Here is a 14,798-nt window from a genome sequence, read left to right on the forward strand (position 1 = left end):
AACAAAATCAAAAACTATTAAAAAAAAAAGTATCTGATACTGAAAATGAAATTCCTTAAAACAAGAAGAGATAATGCAAGAATCATTGAATTCTTCTAAAGACAAGATTTAAAATAAACAAACTATATTTCAAGAAATCATGAATGACAACTGCCTAGCTTTATTGGAACCAGGGGGCAAAATAAAGATAGAATCTAAAACACCTCCTGACAGACGCTCCAAAAGGAAAAATCCCAGGAATATCAAAACCCAAAGCTCAAGTAATGAGAAGTCACAGTCAGTTATAACACAAGACCTGACAGCTTTAACAACAACAACAAAAACCCTAAAGAACACAATATTTGAAAAGGCAAAAGATATAGACAGTTCTGTCATTACATAATTCATATTACACAAAGTTGACTCCTGGAGGGGCTGACTTTGGCTCTGGTGATAGCAGTAGCAGCAACCCTGGTGTACCTTGTGCTAGGGGTCTTTCTCTTCAAGCACTGAAGGTGCTCTGGGCTTTCAGGGCCATAGAACTGTAGAGGGACAGGGCAGGATTCCAGAAGGGAGGAGGATGTCTGTGAAATGTCCACTTACAATAAGTGAGAACTGGATGTAATATACGCTTATAACCACTCAGCAAAGCTAAACATGATCCTACAAGGTGAAAATGGGCTTTTAATGCAATAGAAGACTTTTAAGCACTTCTGATGACAAAACCAGAGCTGAACATGAACTTTAAAATGCAAACAAAAGAGTCCAGATAAGCCTGGAAAGGTAAATTTATTTGAGGAACTGGAAGGATAATATAATACTAATATTATAATAGCAAGAAAAGAAACAGGTGTCTCATTGGAACTTTAATATCTTCAAAGGGTACTGACGAAGTTAAATAAGAGAAAATGAGACCTTAGGGGTGGACTGGTTCGGTTTTAAGAGAAGAAAGAGAAGTGTAAAAAGAGGTAGAACACAATAGTGCAGAAAATAAGAAGGGTTGAAACTTTCTACTTCTTGTAATTGTAATAAATGAGAAGAATAGGCAAATAAGGAGGAAGAAGAAGACAGTAGGCATCGGATGAGGACTGAACACACAAGTAGTTTGGTGTAGAAATAAATCAAACTCAACAGGGAATCAAGTGGGGATAGAGAGGGGAGGGTTAAGATGGAAAATAATGTTGGGGAGGGAACAGTCATGTGTAAAATAAACTTCCTAATTCTGAAGAATATATTGGGGGAAGGGAGACCTCTTAGAACAGTGGGCTGAGCAAACTGGGGCAATGTTTATCGTACCTTAAGAAATTACAAAAGACACTATTTCAGAGAATCCTGGGGATTGTGGCCTCACAGAGATTGAATGTGAGCAAGGTTGGGAAAACAATTTATATAAAGACAAAAACTTGTAAAGAAAAATAACTGAAATACCCTAACTCTGATGAACACGATGATCAGTGCAATGCCCCCAAGAGAGCCTATATGATAAAGCACATTACCTATCTCTTGATGGGAGAGAACAAGATGCAGAAAGCCACATACTGTTTATCCATTACAATCCTCCAGACTACAGAGAGAAGAGGCAAGTTAACAATAACAATGTAAAAAAAAAAATGGGATCACTGTAACATTTTTAAAAATGCAAAAAGACTACAAAGAAGTTCAGAAGGAAGAACAGAAAAGCAGGAGAGTTCTGACTTAACAATTATAAATTACATACTTTAAAAAAGAAAGTGGCATCAGATGGAGATTCAGTTTTGTACCAAATTTTTTTTTGTTCTGCTCTACATGTTAATTTAAGTTTAAATGTAAGTTTAGGTTTGAAATAAAAGTTTAAACATCAAGTTTAAAATAAAAGCGTAAGTTAAGTTTACAATAAAACAACAAAAACTTAAATAAAAAATAGGTACCTCTGAACTTTGACACGAGTAGCTATGAACATAGACACATACCTGAGATATCTTCTGGCATGTTCATTTTTGTGTCCAACCATTAAATAATAACATCCTACTGCAAACCAAGATACCTAAATAAATTCAAAATTAACCATCACCAAAGATAGAACAGATCTACAATACAAATGTAAACAATTCATTACAAGCACAATTTGAATCGTTTTTCTGGCACTGAAGTTATATCCCATTTCTAAATTAGAAATGTCTATATCAGAATCAGTTTGCCAGGTATGAAGTTTTGATAAAAGGAAAGCAGAATAATCCACATTTCCTTCCTAGTCTGGCCTACCTCAGGCATCACCATATTCTCTCTATAGAAAAAGGAGAAAGCCTAAAGACTTCACTGTTTTGACATCAACCTATATTGTAATGGCATCAAGACTTGCATTCTTACCTTCCCTGTTTTGAACCTTTTTCCAACTCATGGTCCTGGTGTTAGGATTCTAATTCTAATCTGATTTATTTCTCTACTGATTTCAACCATGACTCTGTCCTGAGGTTGTTTGCTACCTGAATTACCTTTTTCTGGAACTCTGATTTCTGGTTCCTGACACATAGTGATCACACAGCTCCTGTATTTGAAAATCCCTTTTCTTCTCCCGGACATTTTGGAAGCTGCATCAGCCATTTGAGGTTTCTAATCAGTAAGTTGTTTTAGCATGCTAAGTTGCACTTTTGAGGACTGCTTTACTTTTGAAGCAGTTAATGCAGTTTCTAAAGGTTTAATTTAAAGCCAATGAGTAGTTAGGAAATGAGAGAATCTTGCTCAAATCTTTATTCCAAAAGAATTACCACCTGTTCAATTATGAATTTAACCTTTTCTAACTTTGCTATAAAATTTGAGTATATTTCAACTGTAAAAATTGTAGACACACATAAATAACTTACAGGATTACTAGGGTATAAATCCACCAATTTATGAGAGAGATAGAAAAGCTCTGTATAGAAAAAAAAGAAAATTATTCATGTCAAATATTAATATATTTTAAGTATTTTTCCCCTTATCATTAAACATACTTCATATTAAAATACCATATTGGTACAAATATAGGCCATTCTCTAAAATAAGATCTCATTAAAAGGAAAAATTACATAAGCTTAGAATGATAAATAATTACAAATAATTAAATACCTTATTAAAAAGATAAAGTTGGATGATTTGAGGGTAGGAAGGTAGATTTACTTGCAGGCTGGAATTGCTTCACCCTAGGTGGAGAGGAAGGGCCCCAAGACTTGATGATTGTAGCAATTCACCATGGGCAAATTAAAAGACCAGAATATGGGCAGAGAATAACCAATCCACAAAGCATTTGTTAAGTACCTACTATATTTCAAACACTGTGCCAAGAAAAGTTTAGTATGAAAATTCCAAATTCAATCCCTAGCTCCTGCCACAGGAGTAAAGAGATAGGAAAGACAAAAGCCAATCAAAGAACTTAGTTTTTTTCTTTTTAAAGGAAGTTAAGAAGAGAAACATGGCCCATATTTGTACAAATAAGATACATCTTTTTTTATGAGAAACAAAACTCTACTTTATTAAAGTAGAAAGTCTCAGTCCTTCTAGTTATGCTCTGCATTTACCTACAAAATGTAGAAATTCCTTCAAGGCAGTTTGTAAAAAGGATAAAATGATCACTGCCTAAAGAAAATAGTAATGGACACATATTCAAGCTAATTTACTATGCTTAATGGGTTATTACAAAGTTCCTCAATTAAAAGGCACTCTTTTCTAAAAAAGAGAACAGACTGGGAAAAAATATTAATTGCAAATGTTACAGGATTAAAAATTTGTGGTCCAAAATACATAAAAAACTGTTATAAAATAATAGTTGACAATGGTTTTATTTCTAGTCCACAATACGTAAATGGTCAAGGGATATGAACAATTTCCAAAAACAGCAAACAATCTGTTAATAATCACTTTATAAAAGTCTCATAGAATCTTTCTGGAGAAAATAGTAACACTAAGTAAAAGTTACTAAAATAATGATATCCTTTCACCTCATATTCCACTGCTGGAAATACACCCTGACAGTGTTATGAAAACAAAGGATTATTTGTTCAAAAATGTTCACAGCAATTATATAAAAGTAGAAGCAACTAAAATATCCAATAATAGGGGAGAAGGTTAAACCCACTGTGATAATAATGGATTACAATAATCCAAGTTAAAGTGGAAAAGTATTAGGAACAGAAAGTAACATGAAAATTCTTTTACAAAATACAAAGCAAAAAACTGTAGACCCAAAAGAACTAATTATTATCAGATGAGAAAAAGCAAGACCAAACAAAGAATCTTGAGAGGGACTTGGATTAAAGGATTGAAAATGTGCCATGACACTTCATGCTGAAGTTAACTTAAATGTTATGAAGTTACTAAGCAAGGTTGCTGTTCTGGATAAAACAACAAATAAAAAAATAAAATAAAAGGCATTAATTTAGACTGTTTCATTCATGCAAGAATCCTCAGGACCTATTACAATGCTTGGAATGTAGAAGGTACTTAATAAACACTGATTGATTATGGATCATATTCATAAATATGGGCCTTCAAGTTTGATGACATAAAATCAAAGACTATTTCACGGTGAACTATTTTGTCCTAGAGTTTCATACATATTCTTTTTGTAATAACAAATTTAGATTACATGGAATATATAATAATGACTGACATAACTCTTTAAAGTTTGCAAAGCAATTTAAATGCTATTTCATTTGACAGATTTTATTATTATTATTTCTTTAAATAGTATTTTACTTTTTCCCCCAATTACATAAAGAAAATTTTTAGCATTATTTTTACAAGATTTTGAGTTCCAAATTTTTCTCCCTTCCTCCTCACCCCTGTTCCGAAAATGATAGGCAGTATGATATAGTGTATACATGTTTTATCACGTAAAACATATTTCCATATTCATCACAGTTGTGGAAGAAGAAACAGATCAAAAGGAAAACAAAACACAAGAAGGAATAAAGTAAGTGAAAGAAATATGCTTTGGTCTGTATTCAGAGTCCATCAGTTATGGACATCTGGATGTGGACAGAATTTTCCTTCTTATGTCCTTCGTACCGGTCTTGGATCATTGTGTTGCTGAGAAGAGCTGAGTCCTTCATAGCTGATCATCACAGAATTTTACTGATACTGTGTACAATGTTTCCCTGGTTATGCTCATTTCACTTCGCATCAGTTTGTACAAGTCTTTCCAGGTTTTTCTGAAATCTGGCTATTTATCATCTTTTGCACAACAGTATTCCATTACATTCACATAACACAGTTTATTCAGTCACTCCTCAACTGGTGGGCATTCCCTTAGTTTCCAATATTCTGCCACAACAAATAGGACTGCCATAAATATCTTTGCATATATGGATCCTTTCATCTTTTTTATTATTTCTTTGGGATAGACCTAGTCGTTGTATAGTTGGATCAAAACGTACGCACAGTTTAGTTGCCTTTTGGACATAGTTCCAAATTGCTTTCTAGAATGGTTGGATCAGTTGACAACTCCACCAACAATGCATTAGTGTTCCAGTTTTCCCATATCCTCTCCAACATGTATCATTTTTCTTTTTTGCCATATCAGTCAATGTAATTGGTGGGAGGTGGTATTTCAGAGTTGTTTTAATTTGTATTTCTTTAATCAAAAATGATTTGGAGCACTTCTTCAGATGCCTATAGATATCTTTGATTTTTTCATTGGAAAACTGTTCATATCCTTTGACCATTTTTTTTTTAAGTTTTATTTATTTATTTTTGGATATCGGTATTCATTTCCACAAAATTCTGAGTTCCAATTTTTCTCCCCATCTCTCCCCACCCCATAACACCTTGCATTCTGATTATCCCTTCCCTCAATGTGCCCTCCCTTCTATCACACCCCACCCTTCCCTTATCCCATTTTCTCTCCTTTCTTATAGGGCAAGATAAATTTCTACACCCCATTACCTGTATTTCTTATTTCCCAGTTATATGCAATAATAATTCTCAACATTTGTTTCTAATACTTTGAATTCCAACTTCTGTCCCTCCCTACCTATCCCCTCTGAGAAGGCAGCAATTCAGTACAGGCTATATGTGTGTTGTTTTGCAAAAGACTTCCATAATAGTCATGTTGTATAAGACTAACTATATTGCCCTCTATCCTACCCTGTTCCTTTTTTTTTCTATTCTCTCATATGACCTTGTCCCTTCCCAAAAGTGTTTATTTATAGTTACTCCCTTCTCCCATTTGCCCTCCCTTCTATCATCCTCCTCACCCCACTTCTCCCCTTTTCCCCTACTTTCCTGTAGTGTAAGAGAGATTTTCATACCAAATTTAGTGAGCATGTTATTTCCTCATTAAGTCATATGTGAAGAAAGTAAGCTTCACTTTTCCCCTCTCACCTCCTCTCCCTTTTCTCTTCCACTGAAAAGATTTTTCTTATCTCTTTTATGAGTGATAGTCTGCCCCATTCCATTTCTCCCTTTCTCCTCTCAATATTTTTCTCTCCCAGCCCTTAATTTTATTTTTTTATGGCTATCATCTCTTCTGATTCAACTCAACCTGTACTCTGTCTATATATCTATGTGTGTGTGTATAATCCCTCCACCTACCTAAATACTGAGAAAAGTCTCAAGAGTTACAAATATTTTTCCATGTAGGAATGTAAACAGTTCAGCTTTAGAAAATTCTTTATGATTTCTCTTTCCTGTTTACCTTTTCATGCTTCTCTTGATTCTTGTGTTTGAAAGTCAAATTTTCTATTCAGTTCTGATCTTTTTATCATGAATGCTTGAAAGTCCTCTGTATCATTGAACGACCATTTTTTCCCTTGAAGTGTTATACTCAGTTTTGCTGGGTAGGTGATTCTTGGTTTTAATCCCAGTTCTTTTGCTTCTGGAATATCCTATTCCAAGTCCTTCAATCCCTTAATGTAGAAGCTGCCAGATCCTATGTTGTCCTGATTATGTTTCCACACTACTCCAATTGTTTCTTTCTAGTTGCTTGCAATATTTTCTCCATGACCCGGGAACTCTGAAATTTCGCCACAATATTCCTAGGAATTTCTCTCTTCGGGTCTCTTTCAGAAGGTGATCGGTGGATTCTTTCAATATTTATTTTGCCCTCTGCTTCTAGAACATCAGGGCCGTTTTCCTTGATAATTTCATCGAAGATAACGTCTAGACTCTTTTTGATCATGGCTTTCAGGCAGTCTCATAATTTTTAAATTGTCTCTGCTGGGTCTATTTTCCTGGTCAGCTGTTTTTCCAATGAGATGTTTCACATTATTTTCTATTTTTTCAATCTTTTGGTTTTGTTTTGTAACTCCTTGGTTTATTGTATAGTAATCAGTTTCCCTGAACTCCACTCTCATTTTTGAAGAATTATTTTGTTCAGTGAGCTTTTGAACCTCCTTTTCCATTTGGCTAATTCTGCTTTTTAAAGCCTGCTTCTCCTCACTGGTTTTTTGGACCTCTTTTTCCACTTGAGTTAGCCTATTTTTAAAGGTGTTATTTTCCTCAACATTTTTTTGGTTCTCCTTTAGCAAGCTGCTGACTTGTTTTTCAAGCTCTTCTATGGCCTGAGCCCATTTCATATTCATTTTGGAGGTACTGGAGGCAGAAGCCTTGACTTTCTCTGATAGTATCCATTGTTCTTCCTCATCTAAAAGGATGGAAGGAGATACCTGTTCACCAAGAAAGTAACCTTCTATGGTCTTATTTTTTCCCCCTTTTTTGGGCATTTTCCCAGCCAGTTATTTGATTTCTGAATCCTTTGTCAAGAGGAAGGTCCTAGTGCTACCCCCCTCACTGCGATCATGCTTAGGACTGAGGTTCAGATCAGCTGCTCAATTCCCCCAGATGCTTTAAGCTGAGCTGTTTGGACAATGTACTCAGGCTGCTTCTGCTACCACCATTGCTGCCTGCTGCTACCGCTGCCTCTGCCACCACCTGGGGCCAGTACTGGGGGGACCCTGCTCCCCTCTCACTCAGCTGGGAAGGCCCTCCCACACTGACCTTTGAAGTTTTCTTTGTTGCTTGTGGGTTGAGGGATCTGGGACCCTCCCTGCTGGGGATTCTGTCCAGATGGCCTCTTCCAGTCTTGTCCCTCCCCATGCTATGTGGCCAGAGCTGGGCTCCGCTCAGGTCAGCATCCCATGGGACAGACCTTTCCCCTGTTGGCCTTCCAGGTTACCTCTGGTTGGAAATCTCTTTCACTCCATCATTCTGTGGCTTCTGCTCTAGAATTTGTTGAGAATCATTTTTTACAGGTATTTTGTAGACTGTGGGGGAAGCATTAGAGTATATGCGCCTTTCCAGTCCACCTCCCTCCTTTGGCCATTCATCAATTTGGGAATGGCTTGCATTTTCATAAATTTGACTCTATTTTCTATATATTTGAGAAATGAGACCTTTATCAGATTCACTTTCTGTAAATATTGTTTCCCAGTTTTTTGCTGAGTTTTGTTGTATTAGTCTTGTTTGTACAAAAGCTTTTCAATTTAATATGGTCAAAATTATCTATTATACATTTCATAATGTTCTCTATCTCTTGTTTGGTCATGAATTCTTCCCCTCACCATAGATCTAACAGGTAGACTATTCCCTGCTCTTCTAATTTTGTTGCTTCATGGTCTATGGTACCTTTTAGCAAGATGTGTAGTTTCCTTCCTTATCTCTTTTAATTAGATCTATGTCTAGATCAGGATTGCTACCCCTGCTTTTTTTTTATTTCAGCTGAAGTATAATAGATTCTGCTCTAGCTCCTTTACACTGTGTGTGCCTCTCTGCTTCAAATGTGTTTCTTGTAAACAATATATTGTAGGATTCTGGTTTTTAATCCACTCTGCTACTTGCTTACATTTTATGGGAGAGCTCATTCCATTCACAGTTACAATTACTATGTATTTGCCTCCATTCTATTTTTTCCTCCTGTTTGTCCTCGCTCCTTTCACCCTTTCCCTCCCTGATAGTGTTTTGCTTCTGTCTACCACCTCCCCAGGTCTGTCTTCTCTTTTGTCAGTCTCCCTACCTAATCTCTCCCTTTACTTAATCTCCTCCCTCTCCTACTTCCTTGTCAAGTAAAATAGATTTCCATATCCAACTGATTGTGTATATTATTCCCTCTTTGAACCAATACTAAGAAAGATTCAAGTGATACTCCTCGCCCACCCTTCCCATTTTCCCCTCCATTGTAATAGGTCTTTCTCACCTCTTCATGTGAAATAATTTACCCCATTCTAGCTCTCCCTTCCTTCTGCACCCGTTTCTCATCTATTATTTTTTTTATGTCACTCCCTCAAATTCACCTTATATTCAGACCTTCTGTCTATATATATTCCTTCTATCTGTACTGTCAGTGATACAATTTTTAAGAATTAAAAATATCCTCTTCCTGTATAGGGATGTAAATAATTTAGCTGTATTGCATCCCTTATGTTTTCTTTTCGCTTTTTACCTGTTTATGCTTCTCTTGGGTCTTCATATGGGAGGTCAACTTTTGGGTTTAGTTCTTGTGTTCTCCTTATGAAGATTTGAAATTCTTCTATTTTGCTGAATGACCATTTTTCCCTTGATGTATTATGCTTAATTTTGCTGGGTAAATAAATTCTTGGTTGAAGTCCTAGCTCCTTTGTCCACTGGAATGTCATGTTCCATGACCTCTGATCCGTTCATGTAGCAGCTCCCAAGTTCTGTGTGATCCTGACTGGGACTCTCCGACACCTGAATTGCTTCTTTTTGGCCATTTGTATTATATTTTTCTTGATATGCCAGTTCTGAAATTTGGCTATAATATCCCTTGGGGTTTTTATTTTGGGATCTCTTTCCTGAGATGATCAGTGGATTCTTTCAATGCCTATTTTGCCCACTGGTTCCAGGATATCAGATATCAGGGCAGTGTTCTGTGATAAGTTCTTGAAAGATGCTGTCCTGGTCATCCTTTTGATTATGGCTTTCAAGTAGTCCAATGATTCTGAGATTGTCTCTTCTGGATCTATTTTCCAGGTCACCTGTTTTTCTCATGAGTTATTATTTTACATTTTCTTCCTTTTTTTCATTCTTTTGAATTTATGTGATTGATTCTTGATCTCTCAGAGTCATTAGCTTCCACTTGCTTAAGTCTACCTTTTAAGGTGCTGCTTTCCTCAATTAGCTTTTGTACTTTCTTTTCCATTTGACCAATCGAACTATTTAAGGAGTTGTTTTCTTCAGTGGATTTTTGTAATTCTTTTTCCATTTGATTGATTGTACTTTTTAAGCAGTTTTCTAAACTGTTGACTCTTTTTTTCGTAATTCTCTTGCATCACTTTCATTTCTTTTTCCCATTTTTTTTCCTACCCCTTTTTTGTTTTTAAGCTCCTTTCTGAGCTCTTCCCTGAGTTCTTTCTGGGTTTGAGACTCCTTCCCATTTTTCTTTGGGGTTTTGCCCAGAGGTTTTAGGACACTGTTATCCTCTTCTCAGTTTGTGTCTTGGTCTTCCTAGTCACCATAATAACTTTCTATGGTCAGATTATTTTTGTTTGTCTTTCGCTCATTTTTTTTTGAGGAGCTTTTTTCCTTTTTTAAAAAAAATTTAAGCTCTGTGTCCAGGGTAAAAGGGGCACTGCCTCAGGCTTCTTGTCCTAGTGGCTAGAGGCCCTGGTAGTTTACCTGGTGCTAAGCTGGGGTCCTACCGGTGGTGTCTGGGATATACTGAGGTCTGGAGGAATATTTTTGGATTTCCCCATAGCTACACTGAAGCAGTCTGGCCTCTGGAAGTTGTCTGTCTGTCTAGGGCTACACTGAAGAGTGGCAAGGCTGGTGCTGGCTGGCAGCTGTCTCTTTGCTTAGGCACCCATAGGCTTCTGGCAGATCTTATTAGTATCCCCATCTTACAGATAATGAAACTGAAACTCAGAGTTGTTAAGTAACTTGCTTAGGATCATGCAGCTATTAAGTGTCTGAGGCATGATTCAAACTTCCAAGTAAGGCACTCTATGTACAATGCCACCTAGGTGACCTATTTAAAAATACTTCTTAGTGCACCAGTCTAAAATCAAATATCATCTGTGGATTATTTCTGGATATTAGTCTTTTGCAGATAGAACCTATATATTAAGATATAACATAATTTCCCTGACTACAAAAATTGACAATTTTAACCAAATAGTTATAAATAATTCATTATTTCCAATAAAACACCACAGCCACAGTTAACTTATACTTCAATCAATTTTCAGGCATAAATATAGAAATAATGTTAAGTATTTCCTCTTATGATTTCCAATTAAAAACAGTCAATGTTAACTTTTACTTTAAGCCATTCTCAGGAAAAATAGAAGCAACACCAACATTTTTCCACTCCCAAGTTGGGGCTAATATCAATCACTTACGTGGCAGGTCATGGAAATGTTATAAACTAGGTTTTTAAAAGTCATTTAAGAAAGTATTTCACAATCTTCTTTTGGACATGATGGAGAGATATGGGCTAGAGAAGACAGGATAGTTTGGTGGTCTCTAAATAGTTTGGCTTATAGGGTCTAAAGAGTAATGATTTATAGTTCAATGTCAGTCTAGGTCCTTGACTCTGTTCTGTTCAACCTTTTTATTAGTGACTTGAATGAAGTTATATAAATGGAGGACTTTTCAAGTCTCTAAAGCTATAAGGGAAAAAAGTTCAACATCTTGAGCTTTCATTACAGACTCACGACTGAATAAGATTTTGAGATACTAGAATGATGAATCTGAGCTACATAAAAATGCAATTAAAAAAGGATAAATAAATGTCAAGTCTTACATGTGGGGCCAGAAACTCAACTGAATGCTAATGATGTGGAGGAAGTATGGCTACAGAAAAGAGAATCAGACTGTTTGAACTAGAATGGACCTCTGGTCATTTAGTCCAACTCCTCCTTCATGTTACAGGTGAGAATACTTAGACCCATATAGGTCAAATAATATGCCTAAGATCACAAAGGCAGTAAGCAGCAAAGTTGAGGTATCTATCCAGTTACTCTATTTCCCAATTTCACTGCTCTTTCAATAACACAATGACACAACTCCCTGAGTTCATTCAAAAAAGATCCAAGTATTTTTAGGGGGTCTGCAAGCTTAACAGAAATCAATGTGATAGAGCAGACAAAAACCAACATGATTTTAAGCTGTATTAACATAAACACAGTATTGAATGTCGTTGAGTATGTGATAACACTGAATTCTTCCCTCTTCAGACAATGTCTAGAACTGTATTCAGATCTGAAAGCTATATTTGAGGAAGGGAACCAACAAATAGAAGTATATCATGACGGGTATAGAAATACCACCATATAAGTGCTTACTGACACCAAGAGAAAATAAGACTTAGGGAAAACATAAACTTATTTTCAAATACTTAAAGCAAATGTCATATAAAAATTTACTATTTTTTTTTGCCCCAAAGGTAAAAACAGAATGAGTAAAAGTTTTAGGGGTAAATTCTGAATATGAGAAAAAATGTCCTAGAAATTAGAGCTGTCTAAAAGTGAAATGGATTGCTTTAAGCAGTAAGTTTCAAGATGGCAGAGGAAAGGCAGGGACAAACCTAACCTCTTCTAAATTCCCCTCCACACAATTTTAAAATAATGCCTCTAAATGAATTCGAGTGGCAGAACCAACAAAAGGATAGCATGAAACAATTATCCAGACCAAGAAATCTTAAAAGTTCAACAAGAAAGGTCTGTCTCACCGGGGCAAGAATGCCGTACAGGCCAATGCAGGTGGAGGACCAGCAAAGCAGTAGCAGGCTGAGCCCCAGAAAACTAGCATAGGCTTTGGGGGGCAACTGAATCAGTGGAGAACTTCCAGAGCTCTCAGTCCATAGATGGTAAGGGTGCCAAAAACCTCGTCAGAAAGATATTATGGGACACATACTTTGCTGGTGCTAGGTGCAGAATTGTTGCATTCCTCATACAGGCATCTGGGTCACAGTCAGAGGGTAGGAGGAGCACTCCTCCCAGGGTAGCTCAAAGCTGAAGGGGAGTGGGGAGCTTAATCACAATTCTAGGGTGGAAAACAGTACTTGTGGTTGTCAGAGACCAGAGTAATGACCACATATCTGCTTACATCATACTACCTTGACAGAACTGAAAGCTTACCAATGCCAGAATTAGGTCTGAAAATAGTAGCATGAAAAATCTGAAGTTTGGGACAGAGTCCCCTCTACCCCAGGAGCAGCGTCCAAGGCTGGAAAAATGAGTAAACAACAACAACAACAAAAAAGAACCTGACCATAGAATGTTACGACGGAGACAGAGAAGATCAAAATACAAAGTCAGAAAAGGACACCAATGTCAAAACAGTTATAAGCAAACTCTGAAAGAAAAATGTGGACTGTACACAAGCCCAAAAAGAATTTGTGGAAGAGTTCAAAAAGGATTTTAAAAACCAAATAGGAGATTGATACCATGAATAAACTGGAGGAGCAAGGAATAGTGTATTTATCAGATTTATGGAGAAGGGAAGAATTTTTTACTAAAGAAGAGATAGAAAGCATTATGAAAGGCAAGATGGATAATTTTGATTATATTAAACTGAAAAGTTTTTGCACAACCAAACCCAATGCAACCAAAATTCGGAGGGATGTAGTAAATTGGGAAAGAATTTTTACAGCTAAGCTCAGGGATAAATGCCTCATTTCTAGAATATATAGAGAACTGACTCAAATGTATAACTATACAAGTCATTCCCCAATTGATAAATGGTCAAAGGATATGAAAGGCAATTTTCAGAAAAAGAAATTAAAGATATCTACAACCATATGAAAAAATGCTCTAAATCACTACTGATTAGAGAGATGCAAATCAAAACAACTCTGAAGTACCCACATCACACCTATAAGATTGGCAAACACAACAGAACAAGAAAATGATAAATGCTGGAGAGGATGTGGGAGAGCTGGAACACTAATTCATTGTTGGTGGAGCTGTGAGCTGATCCAACCATTCTGTAGAGCAATTTGGAACTATGCCCAAAGGGCTACAAAAATGTGCATACCCTTTGACCCAGCAATACTGCTTCCAGGACTGTATCCCTAAGAAATCATAAAAATGGGAAGGGGTCCCACATGTACAAAAATATTTATAGCAGCTCTCTTTGTGGTAGCCAAAAACTGGAAATCAAGGGGATGCCCATCAACTGGGGAATGGCTGAATAAATTATGGTATATGAATGTAATGGAGTACTATTGTGCCATAAGAAATGATGAACAAGAAGACTTCAGAGAGGCCTGGAAGGACTTATATGATCTGATGCTGAGTGAAAGGGGCAGAACCAGGAGAACTTTGTGCACAGCAACAACCACAGTGTGTGAGAGTTTTTTCTGGTACACTTGGAATTTCGTAATAACGCAAGAACTTATTAAAAAAAAAAAATCCCAATGGTGGTTTTCTAAGGCAAAATGCCTTCCATACTCAGAGAAATATGGAAGTCATTTGCAGAATGTAGCAGATCATGTGTGTATGTGTGTGTTTTTGTGTATTATGTTTTGATTTGTTATATGATTTCTTCCATTTATTTGAGTTCGACTACATAGCATGACTATAGTGAAAACGTACTCAGTAGGAAAGTATATGTAGAACCTATACAGAATTGTATGCTGTCGTGGGGAGGGAGGGGGGTAGTGGAGGGTAGGTGTGGGGGGGATAAAAACTTAATTTTATGGCAGTGATTGCAAAACATTAAAAATAATAATAATAATAAAATAAAAAAAACCAAATAGGAGACGTAGAGGAATACTGGGAAAAGAAATGAGTGATGCAAAAGAATCATGACAAATAGTCAACAGCTTGGAAAAGGAAGAACAAAAAAATGGAAAAAGTTGTACAAAATTCACTGAAGAAAACAACTTGCTAAAAAGCAAAATTGGCCAA

General features: G+C 36.3%; 1 protein-coding gene across 3 annotated transcripts in view; it reads right to left on the reverse strand.

Annotated features, from left to right (window-relative positions):
* The window catches only part of CDC16 (cell division cycle 16), a 48,044-nt gene that overhangs the window by 16,461 nt on the left and 16,785 nt on the right, over nucleotides 1-14,798 (reverse strand). For all 3 annotated transcript variants that reach the window (XM_072621856.1, XM_072621855.1, XM_072621854.1), the window contains 2 exons: nucleotides 2,820-2,869; nucleotides 1,929-2,002 (listed from right to left, as the gene is read on the reverse strand). In XM_072621856.1, coding sequence (XP_072477957.1) covers nucleotides 1,929-2,002; nucleotides 2,820-2,869 — 124 coding nt within the window. The remainder of the gene's footprint in view (nucleotides 1-1,928; nucleotides 2,003-2,819; nucleotides 2,870-14,798) is intronic.

Source organism: Notamacropus eugenii, chromosome 6 (genome assembly GCF_028372415.1).
Source record: "Notamacropus eugenii isolate mMacEug1 chromosome 6, mMacEug1.pri_v2, whole genome shotgun sequence".
Taxonomy (NCBI): Eukaryota; Metazoa; Chordata; class Mammalia; order Diprotodontia; family Macropodidae; genus Notamacropus; species Notamacropus eugenii.